Genomic DNA, 20,325 nt, shown 5'->3' with positions numbered 1-20,325 from the left:
TCAGAACTGTGAGGCTGACGCTCTAACCAGTCGTCCACCGTGCCGCCTTGTTCGCGAATATAAATCGGATATCTGATGCGACCGCAGTGTGGACGCTCGGGTTGCGCTCATCCGACCTATACGTCATCAAAAGCTGACAAACGTCGCAATTGTTTGACAGAACAGACACGTGTGAAACGCGATGGCAGGTGACGAAGCAGAAAACAGTCAGTTGTGAAAGGATCCTCTAGAACTGATCAATATATTGGGGGACCGGTCAGTTGTTGGTTCTGGTTGCACGAAATCTTTGAAATTGCCACAAATGCATCAGGACTGGGACCTACGTCAGGGGCCACATTTGTACCATGTGACGTTGTGTTTTGTGCTCATGCGTGTCACTTCACAGCCGGATTCCGTTCAGATTAGAAGACGCATTTGTTTTTGTAATGGGAGCCACTGCGAAAATGGATTTAACACAAAATCCGAATTAGGCACAGATGGATGGTTGCTGTAGCGGCAGTTTTATCTGAAATGTTCAGAGCAGAGCACCAGAGGCCACTTGCTGGTCAGCTTGTGTCTGCCCTTTCCCGAACAATGTTCTTTCCTACATTTATGATGCATGATTTACGGGTCAGGTTAGTATTACAGCGGCGTGCTGTGAGAAGCGACGCAGACTCAGTTGTCTGATAGCGTGTGGCTGAACATGTGGTAATGATGCGTGCATTGTGCAGAGGTGGAAGAGTGGCGGCGGCGGCGGAGGTGGTGGTGGTGGTGGATGGATGGAGGCCTATTTTTCAGCCCATCATCATGTGGTTGCTCGCGATCCTGTCTGACCATCCTCCGTGTGTAGGCCAGAGAAAACACTCCGCTCGTGTGCGCAGTCTTTCCTTTCACTGTGTCAGATAGCCGAGCGGGATGCCTCTTTTGTTATCCGGTGCGTGGGCTCGCCAAAGGTCATCTCCTGCATCCCACGACGTGTGGCCGTATCTACGGCGGGACCTCCCTTCCCCTGCCTCCGAATGCTGCTGTCATTGTTCATTCATTAGCTAGCTCTCAAAGTGCGTGGGTGAGTCAGGAGTTTCTCTCCAATGTCTGCTGACGTGGCCCCCTGGGGTTGCTCTGTGTACCCCCTCCCCTCACGCTCCCCGTCCCCTACCCTCTAGCGTTGCATTATCGAGAGGATCTACGTCCGTCTGTGTCTGCCAGCTCGCTAGACGCTGGAGGAAGCAGGATGCGAGAGGATCAACTGTAATCTCACACCGCGCTTTGTTCAACACAATCACTGTATTCTCTACACGCTGGACATTTACATGTGCCAACAATCACACCGCTACTGGTCCACTTAGGTGATGGGCGGCAGAGGTGGTCAAGCGGGGACCAAATGTGGCGCAGTGAGGCAGTGGTTGTTCAACTGCCTTACAGAAAGAAGGTTCTGGCTTACAATCTGTTTAGAGATGGTTTTCTCAAGGTATTGCAGTTTCCTCCAACAGTCCAAAAACATGTATGTTAGATTCACTGAAGGCTAAGTTGTCTTCCATCTTTACAAAATGAATCACTTATCGTTACGTAGTGGTTCAAGTAGCGGGATTTCATGAAGCCGGCGTGGGATCGTTTCCCACTCATTGTCCCATTCACAATCTGTTTCTGCCAATTCAGTCTCCTTTGCCTGGGAGGCGGCTCACTTCTCACCGTTCCATTGGGGAATAATTTTTTTAGCTTCATCGCTTTTCCGCCAGTCTAGCGTATAGGTGCCTGCGGTGTGTGTCGCCGGGCCATGAGCGTGTCACTTCCCCCCAAGCAGAACGTGGGACCCGGATGTTTCTGGTAAAACAATATTATTTTAACAGAAACACTGCTGTGCTAATAACTCAAGCTGCAAACCTCACGGACCGCAACTTTGTGTGTAATTTGCTGGGAGCGTTCTGTACGTTCATAGCAACGGTACAAAGAAAGCGAAACAGAAAACAGTAGTAGCCCATCGGTACACCAAACGAGGGGTTTTCCTCAGACTTTCCTGCCGCCCCCCTTTTTTTCGGCTGGGGCCTCTCAGACGTGGAGACGGTGTCAGCCCTGGCACGGCCACACTGCGACTTTGATTTATTCTAATGCAAAGTGTGGAAACTAAAGTTGATGATGTTGATTTTTAAATGACATTTCCAATACACTGACTGGGAAGTTTCATGTTATAGAAATACGGACTTCACACTAAGAAAAAAAATCACCCAGTAAGGCACTGTGCACACTCTAAATCCGGGGTGTCATCATGGCACACATCGTACTTGTGGTTGTGACTGTGAAAATCATATAAATTTATAATCACCTCCTCATATTATTAGATATGCACAACTGCACCTGAATTTCATTGCCACTGCATACCACAAATTGAGTTTGAAATCAGAAGTCACAAGTGACAATGAAATATAAATACTATTGTTCTTTTTATGTTAACAAGGGATTTAGTGGAAAACAAGGGATTTGGTGAAAAATAATGCTTTCAATATCTGTAAAACTGAAGACAAATTGCAATTTTCTTTCAGATTTTCTGCTGAAATAAAAATCACCTGCAATCTTAGAATGCAACCCAAAAAATAAAAAAATAAATGCCTAAATAAACCCACGTGCCTGCGTGGGTTTTCTCCGGGCACTCCGGTTTCCTCCCACATCCCAAAAACATGCATGGTAGGTTAATTGACAACTCTAAATTGCCCGTAGGTATGAATGTGAGTGCCAATGGTTGTTTGTTTGTATGTGCCCTGCGATTGGCTGGCAACCAGTTCAGGGTGTACCCCGACTCCTGCCCGATGATAGCTGGGATAGGCTCCAGCACGCCCGTGACCCTAGTGAGGATAAGCGGCTCAGAAAATTGCTGGATGGATAAAAAATCAGACATCTGAATGAAAATATATGACGCAACAATCCAACAAATGTTTATTATTATATGTTATGAGCATTTCTGGGTTTAATGTTTTGGGGCTTTTTCATAACCGAGGTTTTATTTGTTTTCTGAATCGCATGGCATGAAACCTCCCAGTCAGTGTATTGGAAATATCACACTTTGCATTAGAATAAAGTGCTCTCACAGGCAGTATATGGCCCACAGGCTGCACACACCCCTGTTCTATAAGTGCTACGTATGCAGTGTGGCAACAGCAGGATCCATCTCGCCAGCCATTTCCTCTCTCTGCTTGTCCTCATTAGGTTTGAGGATGAGCTGTAGCCTATCCCAGCTGACTTATGGGCAATAGGCAGGGTACATGCTGGACTGGTTGCCAGCCAATCACAGGGCACATAATAAGGCCTGAGCCGAGATTGAGCAGAGTTGCCCACCACTTTTCATTCAGATAAAGAGCCAAACAAAGTATGCTGTGTGGCAACAGCAAGAATCCTGAACCCTGTGAAAAGCGTCATTCAAACAACAAAGCTAATGGTGGCCCAATACTTTTGCCAGTGATGTATGACATATTCTCGGACATTTTGCACAATTATGGACATGCTAACAAACCATCATGCTTCATGTTCAGTCAGCTCAGGTGTAGAGACTCCCGGTCGCCAGCAGGTGACACTTTTCCCTTTGGTCACTGCAGCGCCATTTGTTTGCTCTGCATGTGCTTTCGGAGCTGCACAAACTCCCAAGTCCATTGCTCCGTGTGTGTGTGTGTGTGTGTGTGTGTGTGTGTGTGTGTCGAGGTCGTGAGTGCATGTCCGGGATGGCCTTTAAAAAGCTTCCCCTTCACGGCTCCATCAACAGGCTGGGAGGCCATTCAGTGGCACTGTTGGGCTCTGCTGTTAGTGTGTGTGTGCGTGTGTTTGTGTGTGTGTGTTTACACAGCACTGCAGTCTAACCAAATTTCCTCTGGGGCATTTTCATCCACCATACAGGCTTCCACCCCCCCCACCCCTTTCTTGCTACATTTCATTCAACTTCACTTTATGATAGCTATTTTTTATGTTTTGGCAACCTGATGGAGACTGGCAAATTATTAAGAAGATGCAGCACAGCATACAACCACAACAACGAACATGCTGTTAAATGAATATCTCTCTGACTATGTCAATCAATGAGATAAAAACATCTATTATCTTTGTAAAAGCAGAATTGTTGCAACAGCTCATGTACATTGTGCGGGGGTAGCTAATGACGTGGTCAGTGAGTGTATCTCGATACAGTAGTACCTCGACTTAGAGACGAGATAGACACGATAGCCGCCGCTTGAGAAAAAAAATCGGTTTGCAGTAGTTGGAGCAGCAGTTCAGTCCCCAAGTGAAGGCGGTGTCTATTATCTTCGACTGGAGCCCACAGACTAGAATTTAGTGAGTGTGTCCGAGTGCTATTTGCGGTAGAGGTATAGCTAGGCAATCCTGCACGAGTACTTACGCGCAGGGTTTCCCCTTGAAGACTTAAGCGTTGGATGTGTAACGACGGAACAGTCCACCAGGAGTTTGTTTGTTGGGTGTCCGTTGACCCTGGATGGTTGTTTTCGAAGGTGCCGTGTTGCTAACCTGGAGAGGAGCAGGTAGCGGCTAGCCCCTCCAGTTGATAGCCCTAGCAGCTCAGGAGCTAGCAGAGATTTTCAAGTAGTGACCTCAGAAGAAGGGACTTCACGGAGTGTAGTCAAGTGGAAACCGCCTGTGGTGACCCCTGAAAGGGAAAAAAACAAATCCTTCTTAGCAGGAAAAAAAGTTGACAGCTTTAATAAGCATGACTAGCTTAAGATGCGCACCTGTGTTGTGTGACTTTCGGCTTGGCCCAATGTACAGTAATTACACTTTCTAAACCAGTTTATTTCTTTACATTCTCTTTTATTATTTTTGTTATACAACAGTGTGCATATTTTTAAAATAAAAAAACCAAACAATAAAATGTGATGTTTTTTCTGGTGGGCTGAATTTCAGTTCTTTTGAATGAGGAACATTGATTTGACGTACAAGTAATTTAGGTTATGATCTTGGCCAGTGCCAGGATATCAAAAAAGGTATTGTATCTAATTGACAATAAAAAAATCACTTTTATATCTGTATTTAAGTACATTTCAGAGTCTGTAGGCTACTCTTTTACTCTTAAGTACAGGAGTTTAATCAGTATTTCTGCTTTGCTTTTGTATAGTATTGGTACTTAAATACAGAGTATGAGTTCTTTTGCTACCTCTGCTAGATTTAGTTGGCAAAACAGCACCGCGGAGTTTATTTCTTCTCTGTTTGTGCCTTTCTTTGTCTCCTCATGTCAGCAGCCCTTAGTTGACCATAGCCTGCAGGCAGCGAGGACATCGGGGCCGACTGACCTCAGCCGGCCCCGCAGCTTCCACCCGTCGATACGAGCGTCGGCGCTTGTAAATCTTCCCGTGCACTGTCATGAGAAATTTGTCCCAGCGTCGCGCCTGCCTCTCGCTCCAAAAAAGCCAGACTGCAGCTCCAGTGGCGAGCCGCGACATCTTTTTTTGCGTCCCCCCGTCGCTGACGTCACGGCCATCGCCGCATTGGCAGGCAGGTGTCCAATGTGCTGTGGTCAGCACATATGGAAGCATCCACCAGAGTTAGTCACTTAAATTTGAATGTAAGAGTTTTATCCCCTGATGATGCACGATTACAGTTGCAAAGGGGTGGAAAATGTCTGGTGAATTTCCATCGGAAGTTAAGCTGAGGAATTTTGGTAATATTCCAAATTGGAAACTTTTCATGTACTGGTAATTAACTGGGAATTGAGGGTAACTTAATGGATGGGTATAAATATGAACATTTTGTTTGGTCATAAGGCGAAATCCGTACAAAATAGATCTCCTTGCTCTCCTTGCCCACATGCGAGGGCATTACCGCACCTGTCAAGGGGAAAATGTTTAGTCGACAAGAGGCAGTACAAGCGCTTTGGGAATGAGCAATACAATTAAATAAAAACGGTGCATGCAAGGAGACAGTTTAAATAAAACCAGGATGGTTGCTTCTAAGAGGTGTCTGCCTATTTCTCCTTTGGCGAGGTCATACATATGCACCTCAGCAGGCAGTTATCGTCTGTCTCATGCAACTGGCACGCACCAACCAAACAAAATATTATGAGCTTTTATAATGGAGTCCCATTTTATAGGTGCAAGGAAATATATTTTTCCAACAGCACCTTATTTGCTTCATTTATTTATTTTACGCAACTTGAGTGGTGTTGTATCCAAATCACATAAATTGGGGCACTTAGGGTCAAAGTGCGAGTGCCATTGCATGAAACCTGATTGTTTAGTCAGGATTATGCTAGAATATATTTTCCACAACTATATTTATGTTCTCTATTAAGAGCCAGCTTTCAGTTTTGTAAATGTATTGTTCATTCCATTAATTCCCATGAAATTCCATTAATTCCCAGGAATTCATTTCAGGAAATTTCCGACCCCATTACGACCACCTGTACCTGCTCAGAATGACGCCCCATTTAATCTGCTTTCCCTTTTTGCATAGTGTAACAGACACTTGCCTCCAAACTACATTAGACATCTGTTTTAATATTCCGCCATTCTTTTCTCCCGCTTGTTTCCAAGTTCACTGAGGTTTTTCTGGTCACTCCAATTTTCCACTGGCAGCAACTGAGGCAACCCCAGGGTGGTTCCTCCTGGAGGGCTTTCAGGACACTGGGGCCAGCCTCTTGAGAGTTATACGGGTGCCTTTTTCTCCACACCAGCTTCCTCGCCAAAAGAAGGCCCTTCCTCCGCTAAGGGCACGGCGAGTACACTTGCACGCACATCAACACGGGAGAAAGGCGCATTGCCATTACAAAACAGAGTGTTGTGGTTGGATTTTTCATCACCCCACCCTTGTGTTTGGCGGCGCATACAGCAAATTCTGAACTCGGGATTGAGGTCTTCCATAACTCTGCATCAATTTAGGCGGAACAACTCTGATTTGTTTTGTGATGGACAAGGCAGCACCGTTGAATTGACAATAGAAACATCATCTGAACTCATTTTAAGGCGGCATATTATTGATAAGTTGCTTTTTAATTGCATGTATACAAATATTCGGGTCTCTCACCCATCAAATATGAAATTAAACAATGAAGTAAATGGGCCACTGGTTTGACTGTGATTCAAAATGTGAACGCTGGTTTAATGCCGTCACAAGTTGCAGATGTAACAGCCAATCAAAAATGAAGATGAGCTTATAAGAGAAAAATGTTTCCGAGGTCTAAACATAAAGCAGACCTAGCCGGCCGGAAGCCGCTGCCACACCAAGCTGTACTAATATTGCGTCTTTACAATAATACTCAACTTGATTGACAATGTCATATTTACCTGTGGCTAGAAAGCAAAGTGTGAAGAGTCTCTGCCACCGAAATGCACAGGTGCAGTCAGTGAATGGGGCGATCGATCATTGCTTGCAGCCTCTCAAAATAACCACTCGCCTTTACTGTCACCCATTTTCTTTGTGGGAATCTGCTTCTTCTTGACAATCGTGCCATGTTTTTTTGGTTCAATAAAAAATAATGTAGTACAAGGTGGAGCCTCAAAGTTTTTCCCTTGCAGCCCATCAGTAGATGGTGTGTCGCAAACTGTTCTTTGCGATGTCTACTGCAGTCGCATTCAGTCGCTCGGTTTGTCGCTTGGATAAAACACATTTAAACTTATGAAAACACTTTTTCAACACATTGTAAACATAAACGAACTGCCAAAAATTGCAACCATAAAATGTATAGAAAATACTGAACACGTATAAGATTAACAGGATCAAAATAAAAACAGTTTTATAGTTTAAGCCTTGAAATGGCCTTCCATATGCTGTAATCACACTGAAACTTAATTAAACACAATGAAAACAACAACAATTTGCAAGCAAAAATGGTGTAGAAAATATTTAATAATAATGGAAAGAAATCTGCGATATAGCAGGACTGTGATCGAAGAGTCGCGTTATAGCTGGGGATTAAATTAGCCTGTGGTGGCTTTGCGCAAACGCCATTCATTTGCAGTCTGGACACAGAGGGTTGACCATCTTCTTTTTGGGAGGGAGTCCCAGAGTGTCCCTTTTATTAAGACACAAAAGCATGTCTCGTACTTTAATTGTGCTTTTTTAGCACTTGCATGGGTTGAGTCTTTAATTAGGCCCGAGTGCAAAAAGTGGTTTAAAAGTGGTCTACACATGTCAGTTGGTTGGTCTGTTTGTGAGAAAGATTATACAAAAACTGCCAAAAAAAGATTAAAGATTATACAAAAACTGGGAAAGAACTGGGTTTGAATTTAATCTTGCGTGTTTTGTCTGTTCCTAATGTCTGAACAGATAAATAGAGATAAATTGAAAAAAAAAAAACAGATAAATAAAAGGCAAATACTGTAGGGTGCGCTTTGAGACACAATCAAAACAATCCCTGCATCCCAGAATAAAATATATTATTTTCCTTTTCTACAGGAAGTCGCCTTCTAAAATACAGACAAATGACCATAAGCTTTTTACAACTGATCAACCTTGGTGGAGGTCCTAACCCTTTGTGAGTCATCACGGATTGAGTCATCACCCCGCCAAAATGTACATTGTAGAGTCCTGTCCGTCTAGTCCTACTGCCTTACATCCTTCTCTTTGAGCCAGAAAGTAGCCTATTAATTAACAAGCACACAGACACACAAATTCCGAGTTCTGTCCCCCCCACACACACACACACTTTTGTTTGTCTCTGTTATGATGGAAACATCCACTCACCTCAGACTCAATCTTGGTACGGTTCTGTCATTTTTTTTTTTTTTTTTAAATGAGCAAGTGTCCTGCTAATATATGGATGGACAAGTTCTTCTATGACTCAATGGTACGGTGCTATCATCTTCATGGACCAGAAAGTTGCCTTCTAACTAACAAATGGAGGGACGTTTTTTGAGAAATACATTTTTTCCCTTTTTGATGTTTGTGTTACGATAGAACCGTACGGTCAGACTCGGTCATGGTACAGAATAAAAATAAAAATACATTTATACTGTTCTACAAGCTGTACAGTGAGTACTTTACATTATAGCAAAGCATCATTTCTTCAGTATTGTCCCATGGAAAAAATATAACATATTTACAAAAATGTGAAGGGTGTACTCTTTTCTGATACTGTATGAGTATATGTTGAGTCAGTCTGTGTGTTCATTCCTATGGAGTCTGTCAACTGGGTGGTGCATCTCACTACCACAGATTGCGGCGGCGAGATGTTGTGCGTCAGTCCCCAACCGGGCAAACCCGCGGTTGCGCTATTAGTCGTGCAGGAAAGGAAACTACCGGGTGGCTTCTTTTTTTTTTTTTTTTTTTTGGGAGGAGGGTAGTGAAAATATCTCCAAGAGTTAGAGAAAAAAAAAAAAAGGCCTGTGAGATTAAAACAAGAGGTGAATAAATAGGAAATTAAATGGAAAACAGCTGCACAGTAAGCAATGCGACTCAAATGAACTTCCTCCAGTTTATGTGTTGCCATGGAAGCCGACATGACTTGATGGGCTTCTATGAGCAAAGGGCTTCCAACCCAGGAGTGCCAAATACAGTATTTGCAAGTAAGTGTATTACACAACATACATCAAAAGATGCTCTGAAACCCTTTGTGGTCCTCATTGTTTCTGCTGCTCTGAGCCGCCCGCATGAATGAAGGATTGAAGGGAGGCTGGTGCCGTCATAGCCCTCGGTCTGTTTTTGACTTTTAGCGGCCTCTTTTAGACAAGAGGCCTTATTGTGGCCAATAGGAGAGTAGCTGAGGACTCTGGGATATCTCAGCCTCAGTTAGTGTTCATTACCACATCACTCCTTGTCTTGTATTGTAGTAATTGTAGTCTAGAATGATTTGTTTTGTTGCTTTAATAGTAGCCAGACACGGCTGATTTCATATGAAAGGCGAACCACTACGACCTGTTCAACTTGACCCTTCGCTCAAACACACGATGTAATCATAGGTTTTGATGAATGGAGTATCAAGCATTCACAGCATTGAAGTAAATGTCTCAACTTTCCAATTGGTGGGAAAAAATATTACCCCAAAAAATTAAGGTATGTATAAAATTCTAATATATACTGTATATGCTTAGAGATGTTAACAACAGTCACCTGATTTCCGTTCAGAAAGTGTGGGTTCATTTCCTACTGAGTAATAATGCAAACTTGTGAATGATTGTCTGTCTCTATATGTGCGCCATAATTGTTGTGATTGTGTTGTCTGACATTTGGCCGAAAACAGCTGTGATAGGCCTCAAGCTCTCCGGCCATCCTGAACAGGATATAAGCTGTATAGAAAGCGTAAAAGGTAAAAATATTAAAAACTAACTAGCATTATGATTAAAAGTGCACTATCTATAAAATGCAATCATGTGTATTTAATTTTTCATTCCAAGATTACCTCCAGGCATTGGGGAACATTTTTAATTCTACATTAATTTTAGATGGCAGAAAAAAAAAAGAAAAAAAGTTTGACGACATATATTTCTTTCTAGAGTAATAATTTCTACTATGATTGTTTCAACAATACAAAAAAACAACAAGGCAATGTAACAAATAAAATAGCCTTGTCGTAAGTCATAATTTATTTCCTTTCAGTTGCAAACTAGTTGAATCAACATTGCATCTGCAAACTCAGTTTGCCTCAGTTGTTCCAAAACACAAGAATCAACAGAATGCGAGAATAATAATGATTGATATGTCGACGAATCTTCAACCTTGATGAATGGGTAGAAACTTTGGACAAATTGTGTCACATCCATCAGGGGAAAATCTGATCAACAAGCAGAAAAGTACATTGTGTTCACATGAACTGGTAGTGTAGGTGGTTGCTGCCACTGATTTTAGACTTCCAGTCGCTTCTCTCACACTGGTAGTCCACTCATTGCATCAGCTTGAAGCTTGGCAACGTGGATTTGTGAGATCACGCCAATCCGACTGCCTGACAAGGTCAGAAGCTGGCAGGGAGGCAGGAATTTGATAAAAACTAATAAAATGAGATGCTGAAGCGCCTTAATTGTCGTCACTGAGGCAGCGGGACCAGAACATGGCGGTCGTTTGCAGTCCGGGTTGCTGCACACAAGGTGCTACCGTTGAGGAATTCAGCACTTTGGACAGCACCTAGACCAGCTCTCACCGCACAAAAATTCCAACACTGCACTCCCAACAGCGGGGCCCGGAATGCTTTGTGGTCAGAAAGGGGACCACATTCCTACAAAGGTGCAGGAGGCAAGTGGGAAGGGCATTTAATGTCTTATCCCGGCATAAACATTGACTTATATTTGTTACCAAATCACTGCAATCATAGAGTGAGCAACTAGGGATCATATTTTGATTAGAATACAATAGAATAAGATTTTATTAGTACCACGATAACGGAATTACAGTTTTAACAGCAGAAAGTTGGCAAGCTGTCCGCAGCGATGAACAGGCCCTCGCGCCTGTCTGAGGTGCTGGATGGAGAATTTGATGGGGGTTGCTGTTCGCTCAATCTCTCCGTTACCCTCTGTCCTGGAGTTGTGCTGTTACAGTGTGGACAGATGATGAGTCATCAAAGTTTACACATATTGACTGAAATTCAAATTTTTCCCACTTGAGCGTCAGCCATCTGTCTAGTTAGTAGAGGTTGTTGAAATTTGGTAGGAACCGGACAAACTCTGTAGGACAAGTTGATGTTTGAAGGACGCCCTCTCCCGGAAAATGACGCTAAAATGGCCGCTTTAAACCAAAATTGCAGACTTCCTGCATCTTTTCAGGCGTGGCCTATTGAGACTTTTTTTGTGGGTCTACTCAGGATGACAGACTTGCCTACCTAATTTAATGTTCCTAAGTGAAATTGGTTTCGGGGGCTGAATTTTCGCAGATTTGGGGGTGAGCCGATGAATGTTAACAAAATGCAGCAAGCATAGTCAGCAACATTTTTAAGTATAATATATTAACAATATACAATTGCTTTGTGGTTTGGTTTTAGTATGTTTAAGAAATAATTGAAGTCATGTTCCTCGCATCCTTCAATTTTGTTTTGTATGCGTCCTCGTTGGAAAACGTTAGAACATCCCTGTTGTAAATTGGCCGTAGGTGTGATAATGAATACAGGCGCAATAGAAAATTAATCGAAGGGCGGATTCTCTCTTTTGGTTTTGTAAAACTGGATCCCCACTGTGTCTTTTGACATTGCCCACACCCTCAGTCTTCCGAAAGAAACCGTCTATTTTCCCTCTTCCAGGCAGCCGGGAGGCGGCGTTCACCTACGCCATCACGGCGGCGGGTGTGGCCCACGCCATCACGGCGGCGTGCAGCCAGGGCAACCTGAGCCAGTGCGGCTGCGACCGGGAGAAGCAGGGCTACTATAATCAGGAGGAGGGTTGGAAGTGGGGAGGGTGCTCGGCCGACATCAAGTACGGCATCGAGTTCTCCCGGCGGTTTGTCGACGCCCGGGAGATTAAGAAGACCCCACGTCGCCTGATGAATCTGCACAACAATGAGGCGGGGAGAAAGGTAAGATATTTTTGGGAGGTGGGGGCCCCGGAAATGGTACAAACATTCCCAAGTTGGATCATTAAGGAATTTGTTTCTCAACAGCATATGAGAAAGACCTGATAGAAACTGTTTGGAAAATAGCTTACTGGATTAATCTTGTGTGTGTTACTTCCACAAGATGCCAATCAGGTGAACACATAGAAGGGTAAAACATACGTAGTGCAAACATTCTGTTTTTCAGGAAGAATTTTTGTCCGATTCTGATAAAACTGCTGCCACGTTAGCATCCGTGCTAATCTCTCTGTCGTGACACTGGCCAACGTTATTATTCTACTAGTCACCTCGGCTGACAAGGGAGCGTGACGAGCAAAATGAAGTGATTCTATACTCACAAATGAGTCTCCATGGAATTATTATTATTATGTTTTTTAAGGGGAGTCAGCTGTGGGATGCTTCTGCAGTGGTGTGCGCTGTGCCAGGTCGGAATACGTCATTGCAAATTTACTCGTTTAAGGCTGCGAGTTGGGGATTCGAAGGCCCCCCCGCGCACACTTTGCGACGTGAAGCGACCGACAGCGACTCAATTGAACAATCGAGAATAAATTCCAGTTGCCGACCGACCCTCGCACACTTGGCGACCCGCTAAAAAAAACTGTAACCTGTGGCATTCTTATCGGAAACCAATGTTTTAAGGGGCTATGTATATTACATTGAATCACAAAAAAAATTGCAGTTGTCAAGGAAAAAGTGGATTGCAATGGCTGCCTTTGCTATATTTTTAAACCAAAAAGAGGAAACGGGCAAGAAAAAGGTGAGTGTGTGGATATTTGAGAGGCTATTGACAATGAATGACCCATTCATTAACTACACTGGATTTCAGTGACAGAGACTCTCCACACTTTGCTTTTAAGCACCACATACATATACAATTAGAAATGTAGTTCTGTATTATTGTAAAACAATATACAGTATATCACTTTATATACTGTTTTGGTACGGATTGGCGACGGCTAGCTGGATCTCGCTTAGGACCCAGAAAGGTAGTTTTTGTTTTGAAAGATCATGTGATACAAGTCGCCATTTTTGATTGGCTGTTAATCTGTGACACTGCGACGCTGATTTTACTCAACTTTTCTTGGTAACACTTTTTACTGTTGTCAAATTGGTAGTGTAGGTAATATGTACCCTCATTTCTGGGATGTTTTACCTATCTAATATTGTCATGTAAATATTTGATGATTTTCATGGATTATATTTACCACTCTCGAAAATAATTTTTTACAGTGTGCAAATCAAATTTCCAAGAGCAAAACTGAGATGTGCTCTTTTGACACCAAAATGGATAGTGCACAGTAGAGCTGACGTTAGCTAGGAGGCTAGCCTTTATGTTTTGCTAGCTTACTCAAAGAAATGTCAAGCAGTTCAAAAATGGTTCCTAGTCTTTCTATTTAGAAGTGACTTCTTCGCCTCTAGGCAGTCTTGCGATCTTAGCTTTACGACACCCACACAATGTATCCTCACACACAGGTTCTACTGGATTAATTTGTAATTAAAAAAATAAATAAAAAATCGGGGGAACAAAATCCTCAGAATTTTGGGTTCCAGTATATCTGGCGGTGCAACCCCAAACACAACAAGTTTTTGTCATTCAAGTCAGTGGTAGTCAATGACTTTATGTCACCCCGAAGTACCCTGGCACTTAATTTTTACAACCTTATGAAAAGATATAGAAAAAAATAGATTGGTGCTGGGATACATAGTTGCTATATGGAATAATGCACACTCTGTCTACCTCGGCAGTCCTTGCAGTGAGATTTCACAAAACAACTCCGAAATTGTATGTTACTTAATTCGAAGCATCTTCCTAGTGGACTGTCCATCACTCTGTTTCCCCGCGTGTGTGCACAGGCCAAGAGATTCCATATAAAATGGGTCGGTGCATTCATAAAATCAAGATGAATGAGCTGATAAAAAGGATCTTTTACTGCGACCGGATTGTTATAAAAAGCTGTAAAAAGTGTGTAGATCAGCCGTCCCCGTTTTATGTGGCGTTTGGAGTGTGTGTGCATACGTGTTGTGACAGATGAGAAGCTTTGACGGACACGCTGTAAGTAAACGTTTCCATCTATTTGTCAGGAACTTCAGCGCGCCGCATTCCTTGTGGCTTCTCGCTCTTTACATTTTTGGTAATCCTCACCGCGCAGACCGGACCGGACTGGAGCGTGAGCCTGCGGAGGATCAGCGAACAACTCTCGCGTCGTGTGTTTGTTTGATAGGGATAATGAGATGGCAGGGAAAATCCACACTGGGGGGAAAAAAACTCAACCTGCCAAACAAATGGAGACACTATGCAACGACGAAACATTTATTCAACACACAACTTCAGTTTTTTTCTCCTTTTGCCTTTTAAATAGTACTGCTTGTGGTGTAGTTTTTTTTCTTTTTAACACTGACATTGAATATCGTGCCCATACGGTACTTCAATGATGTGACTAACATCTACCCCTGATAGACCTTTTTACCATGATGTCACATGTACTTCCACGTAGCAAAAGCTCAAGCATTCGCATAGTAGACAAAACACTACATGTCATTTTGTCAAAGGGTCTCAAATGGTTCCACTCAAAGCCGTACATAGGAACGTCTGTGTGGGCGCCATGTTGTTAGCCAGCTTGATAACGTCACTACGCTATGCAACGTAACGTAATGGACTACTTTCAAAATGTATCATCTGTAAGTGGGTGTGTTATAACGTAAATTCATTATTCATCTGTTGATGAATAATGAATTTACGACGCGTCAACTTTACCACCCCGCAATGACTGTTGTAGTTGAGGTCAATTGGAACGCACAACAAACTAGCAGCAGTGTCTCAAACGTGGAAATAGTTTACTAAAAATGTAACCGGTAACACATTCACTCGCCACATATGCAAAATAATATAACAAAAAATAACAATAACAAACATAACAAAAGCACAAGTACTATGCACGCCCATCTGAAAAGCCATCCGCTAATGCTAGCTGACGAGCGGCCTTATATCCTCACGTGAGCCGTGAGCAAATACACCAAACACCAATAGCCAACAGCCAGTATAATATAGTGTAGTGGTTGATCAATAACCTCTCTCAATAACCTATTTATTTCGCCAAAGAAAACATCCAACTAGCATTTCTCTCAACCTAAAATGACCACTGATCGGCTAATGTGTGAGAAGAGGCGGGTCTTGGGGGTTATCGCCCAAATTTCCAGGTTTCACATCATTCTTGTAAACATTGAACAATGGAAGAAGAAAACTATCCGTGCTTACATTTACCCCCAATAAACCTCGTGTGCCAGAAGAGACCAACCCTGATAAGGAGTTCGACTCATTTTGTGAAGAAACATCTGTGGCAAAAAAAAAAAGGCAGGAAATTCTGTTTTCAGGGAGTCAAATTCAATGAACTGAAAATTCTGCTGTCACTTCCCACAACACACGTGCACATGAAATGTTCTGATCATTCTGGCACTGCTGGCCTAAACATTAACTTTACATTTTTAGTATTTCAGCTGTGTAACATATGTGTTAAAACTACCGTAAAATGTGAATTTAAAACGTTGTAGTTTCTGCATTTATTGTCAAAGAATTTATCAGTAACACAGTGGAAATGAGAGGAAATGTGAATATTCACTTTGCAAGTTGATTTACAGTGTGCACCACAAAATGTTCTGCTTGCACCCTGAAAATTTTAACTTAGGAGCCACTGCGCTTCTTGTAAGGCCCTGCCAGTCCTGGAACTTTTCTGACACACTTTGTATTGTTCATAAGTGTAGACTGGGGTCTACTCTCAACTTTCTTCTTCTCCACAGGTTCTAGAAGAAAGGATGAAGCTTGAGTGCAAGTGCCACGGCGTCTCGGGCTCCTGCACCACCAAAACGTGTTGGACGACGCTCCCCAAGTTCCGGGAGATCGGCTACGTGCTCAAGGACAAATACAACGAAGCCGTGCACGTGGAGGTGATGCGGGCCAACCGCCTGCGACAGCCCAGCCACCTGAAGGTGAAGCAGACTCAGGGCTACCGCAAGCCCATGGACACGGACCTCGTGTACATCGAGAGCTCGCCCAACTACTGCGAGGAGGACGCGGCCACGGGCAGCGTGGGCACCCAGGGGCGCCTTTGCAACCGCACCTCGCCGCACACGGACGGCTGCAACCTCATGTGCTGCGGGCGGGGTTACAACACGCACCAGTATACCAAAGTGTGGCAGTGCAACTGCAAGTTCCAGTGGTGCTGCTTCGTCAAGTGCAACACGTGCAGCGAGCGGACGGAGGTGTTCACCTGCAAGTAGAGGACCACGGAACGCCAGATAAGGACCAGTGAGAGATTTTTTGGCCATCGACACTACCAGCTCTTCACGGCATCGTTTTGCACACAAGAATCTTTAATTTGCTTTTCACAGAGTAAAACGCAAACTACCAGTAGGCGACTTCACGCCAGGATGTACGCAGTGACCACAACACGGTGAGAAGTGCACTCTGGGATTTTAAGACCCACAAGAGCCTTTGTCAATGAGCGAAAACCTCCATGAGTTTTCTGAGTGCGTCAGCGGACTTGGACGACCGCCCCCGAGTCCCATGCCGAATTGGCTCGGGGCGCACATTGGGACACAATTTTGTAAGCAAGGTGCGTTGAGGTGTACCCAAAAAATTAAAATATTGAGCGGAAAACTCTGCGGAAGCTTCTGCTGCCAACTGGAATATGGTGGAGTTAATGTTAGTCTTCCAGTCACACTGGAACTGTCTGTTCTGCACACTGAAATATAAATTGTTTATTTATGTAATAGTATCTTTAAAAAAAAACAAAAAACAAAGCACTAACGGGTAGAGATGTCTTTTTTTTTGTACTAAGTGTAAAGAAAGTACTTTAGGAGCTCTGACTGAAGCTGTATGTCTTTAAGAAAACACCCCCATCCGACCCTTAAAACACCTCATCTTCTCTTGTTAAAAAGAGCCTCTTTAAAACGTGTCTCGCATTCCCAACACCTTGGCTCTATTTAAGTGTTGCATCGTTTGTTTTTCTCGCGCTCCGTTGCTGGCGCGGGGTGACGTCTCGTTGGATGTTCGAGCGGCGGGAATGTTCCTGGAAGCTGGATGTTGTTGTCGAGTGCTGCACTGATACTTTCTCTTCATTCGTGCTAAATAAAAGTCCCCATTTGAAAAGTACTCACCAAAGGCACGTCTATTTATGTTGTCGCTGACCGTTGAGTTGCCTCTACGCACTCACTTAACATTACTTTACATTAGCAATTACCCATTTTACAGTGGATCCTCTGATGTGGAACACCCCAAACGAGTCGAAATCGACGGGGGGGGGGAGAAAGAAAAGAAAAACAGCCAACGAGCACGATACAAATAAACACAAGAGCGAGGAATAATCACGTCAGAGTTGATTTTTTTTGTACATGGTCATTCAAAGTTTGAAAAATTCCCATGTGTCTCTCAATGTTCTTCCACCTTAGAGGTTCCAATGTATCTGGTGTCTTATAGCTCACGTCTTTGGGAGTTTCATCAGTAATCTTCTCACCAAAGTTCAAAACACCAAGACGAATAGAAAGGTTGCAATCAAGCCACTAATCAGTGACATCAGTGCATGACAAAAATCAGTGTGCAAAACTACTGTCTACTGCCAATAAAACATGATAACTCCCGAAACATTGATTGCAATAATTTTTTTTTTGTGTGCGGTTATGTGCAGAAAAATGGACTGGGGCTCAGGAAAAATCCTCCTTTGGTGAACAGAGCATATTAAGATAAGATAATATTTGTGACATCAATTAAATGTAAGCTTGTCAATGTCGATCATTGCACAGTAGATTTTATAAAGCGTTTATCCTATTTGTTAACTTTAAATATCATTTTCCCAAAGCTGTCTTTAAAAAAAAAAAATCCAACACCAGGCAACGAAATAATGAAATAATATTCTCCTGTAATTCAATCGGTAATAATTCTACATTATTGCCATGTTTTCTGAATTTGTTCTTTTAAAATCGAGCTTTGAAGATACATGCTTCTCTATTGCACCATTTTTTGTTATACATTTTTTTTTAATTTTCTTTGTGTTTTTCCTGAAAAGACAAATTTGGGAGATACATGCTTTTCATTTGACCGCCAGTAAAATGCATGCATCTCCTAAAGCATCCACTTTTTTATTTATTTTGAATTGAAATACATCTAAAAAAAATTACAATCAGAATAGCACTTTATAAATACAAAGTATTATTATTATTCAAATTATTAGTAGGAGTAGTTTTTTTTTCTTCAATGGACAGTGACGATATTCAAAGTAATTCATGAACAGAGACTTTTTCTAAAAATATATCTTTGGGTTTTGGGTGAAAAGAAACAAAAGCATCCACTTTTTCTTTTAGTTTTAATCTACAATACTGTAATCTTCTTTTGGTTTTAAATTTTGGATAGAACCAAAAGAACATTTGGAGATTTGGAATGACAAACACTCATTTAAAGTACTTCATAGATACGGCCATATTAAAAAAAAGGTTTTTGGTGAAAAGAAAACAATGGATATATACCTGCTTTTTTTCTTTTAAAAAGTTACCTAATTTTGAGCGACACGTACAGTATTTCACTGAAAAGCGACAATAAATATCTCTTAAAAGTAAAATGTGACAAAAATGCAAAGAGATTATTTTCAAACAAAGTGAAACATTTTTGCAGCGAAACAACACAGGACAACACGTTCTTGAACCCAAAGACAGGAATCCGCATTTTTCATTTTACTGCTAAAAGCATGTTGCTACAAGAGTGTTCCTGCTCTGTCGAGTGGCCCCGCACATAACCAAGCCTATTATTTCCATAAATCCTCTCGCCTTTGAGGAAAAGCACACACATTAAAATCTGGTCATCACTGTGTGTGTGTATACGTGTGTGTGTGTGTGTGTGTGTGTTGAGCCAAACGTCATGTCAACGTCTGTTATTGAGCATTCCAATAAGGCTTAATACAGCAGCTGGCAGCTTTGTTCGGAGGTATAAATCATTAAAAGTGAAAGACAAAAAATAAATCAAGCCGTGCGCTGACTTGGACATGCTAGTAACGCGCTGCGGTTGTATGTCTTCATTGTGGCGCGCATGCAACACAAGTCCATGACCTCTCAGCATGGAGAGGAGCTTCCGCCATGCGTTTGACATTGGAGAAGCAGCCAAATTCCATTTCATTAGCATTGAATTCAGCACCAGTACCCCCTGTATTAGAAATCCCCCAGAATATTTGATTTATTCATTCATCAAGTTGGATTAATTTTTTGTTATAATCCACACGCACTGGGGACGTGTGTTATGTGCAGTTTGGGGACACCGCGGTTCTTTCACCTCATCACTTCACTTTGCATTATTATTTGCACTGGTGGCTGCCACTGCGGTAGATGATATAAGCGGGGTGAAAATATCGTAGGATTCTGCCCAAACAAAGTTGAATATGGACACACATTTTAGGGCTTGTGTGGGAAAAACTAAATGGTGAAATAAGTGTCACACTATAGATTTTTGACAAAACAAGCTTATTCAAATGTATATAGTAGTATTTTCACTCGAAATTGTCGAAAAAATAAAAAACAGACTCCAGAAATCCAGACTTTCAATCTTGAGGCGAAATAATGCCGTAAGGCTCCTGTGGAATGAGGAAGTTGTGTTTTACGACAGACAGTTGAAGTGTCCAAGAGAGTTAATAGATTTGCTCTCAAGATATTATCAACACTTTAAATTGGTTAATCATGTGGAAAAAAATAGCAGCTGGCATGGGGACAGACCAATACTATCGAATTGTGAAAAAATGTGAAATGGACCATAATCGGACATACAGTCGGGTTTTCGTCGGAAAGTTCCAAGTTCGTCCAACTATTTTTACGGTAAGGATTTGCAAAAATAAAGTTATAAACAGTATTATATAATGC

At 42.4% G+C, this 20,325-nt stretch overlaps 1 protein-coding gene across 1 annotated transcript in view; it reads left to right on the top strand.

Moving 5' to 3' along the window:
* Positions 1-17,665, top strand: part of wnt7bb (wingless-type MMTV integration site family, member 7Bb) — a 40,330-nt gene extending 22,665 nt beyond the window's left edge. Inside the window, exons 3-4 of the mRNA XM_061676582.1 lie at positions 12,125-12,396; positions 16,228-17,665. Of these exons, the coding sequence (XP_061532566.1) occupies positions 12,125-12,396; positions 16,228-16,707 (752 nt within the window). The 3' untranslated portion in view covers positions 16,708-17,665. The remainder of the gene's footprint in view (positions 1-12,124; positions 12,397-16,227) is intronic.
* Positions 17,666-20,325: the final 2,660 nt, after the last annotated feature.

The sequence above is a fragment of the Phycodurus eques genome, chromosome 5 (assembly GCF_024500275.1).
Source record: "Phycodurus eques isolate BA_2022a chromosome 5, UOR_Pequ_1.1, whole genome shotgun sequence".
Classification (NCBI taxonomy): domain Eukaryota; kingdom Metazoa; phylum Chordata; class Actinopteri; order Syngnathiformes; family Syngnathidae; genus Phycodurus; species Phycodurus eques.
The sequence above is the reverse complement of the archived record's forward strand: the minus strand, read 5'-3'. Positions and strand labels throughout refer to the sequence as shown.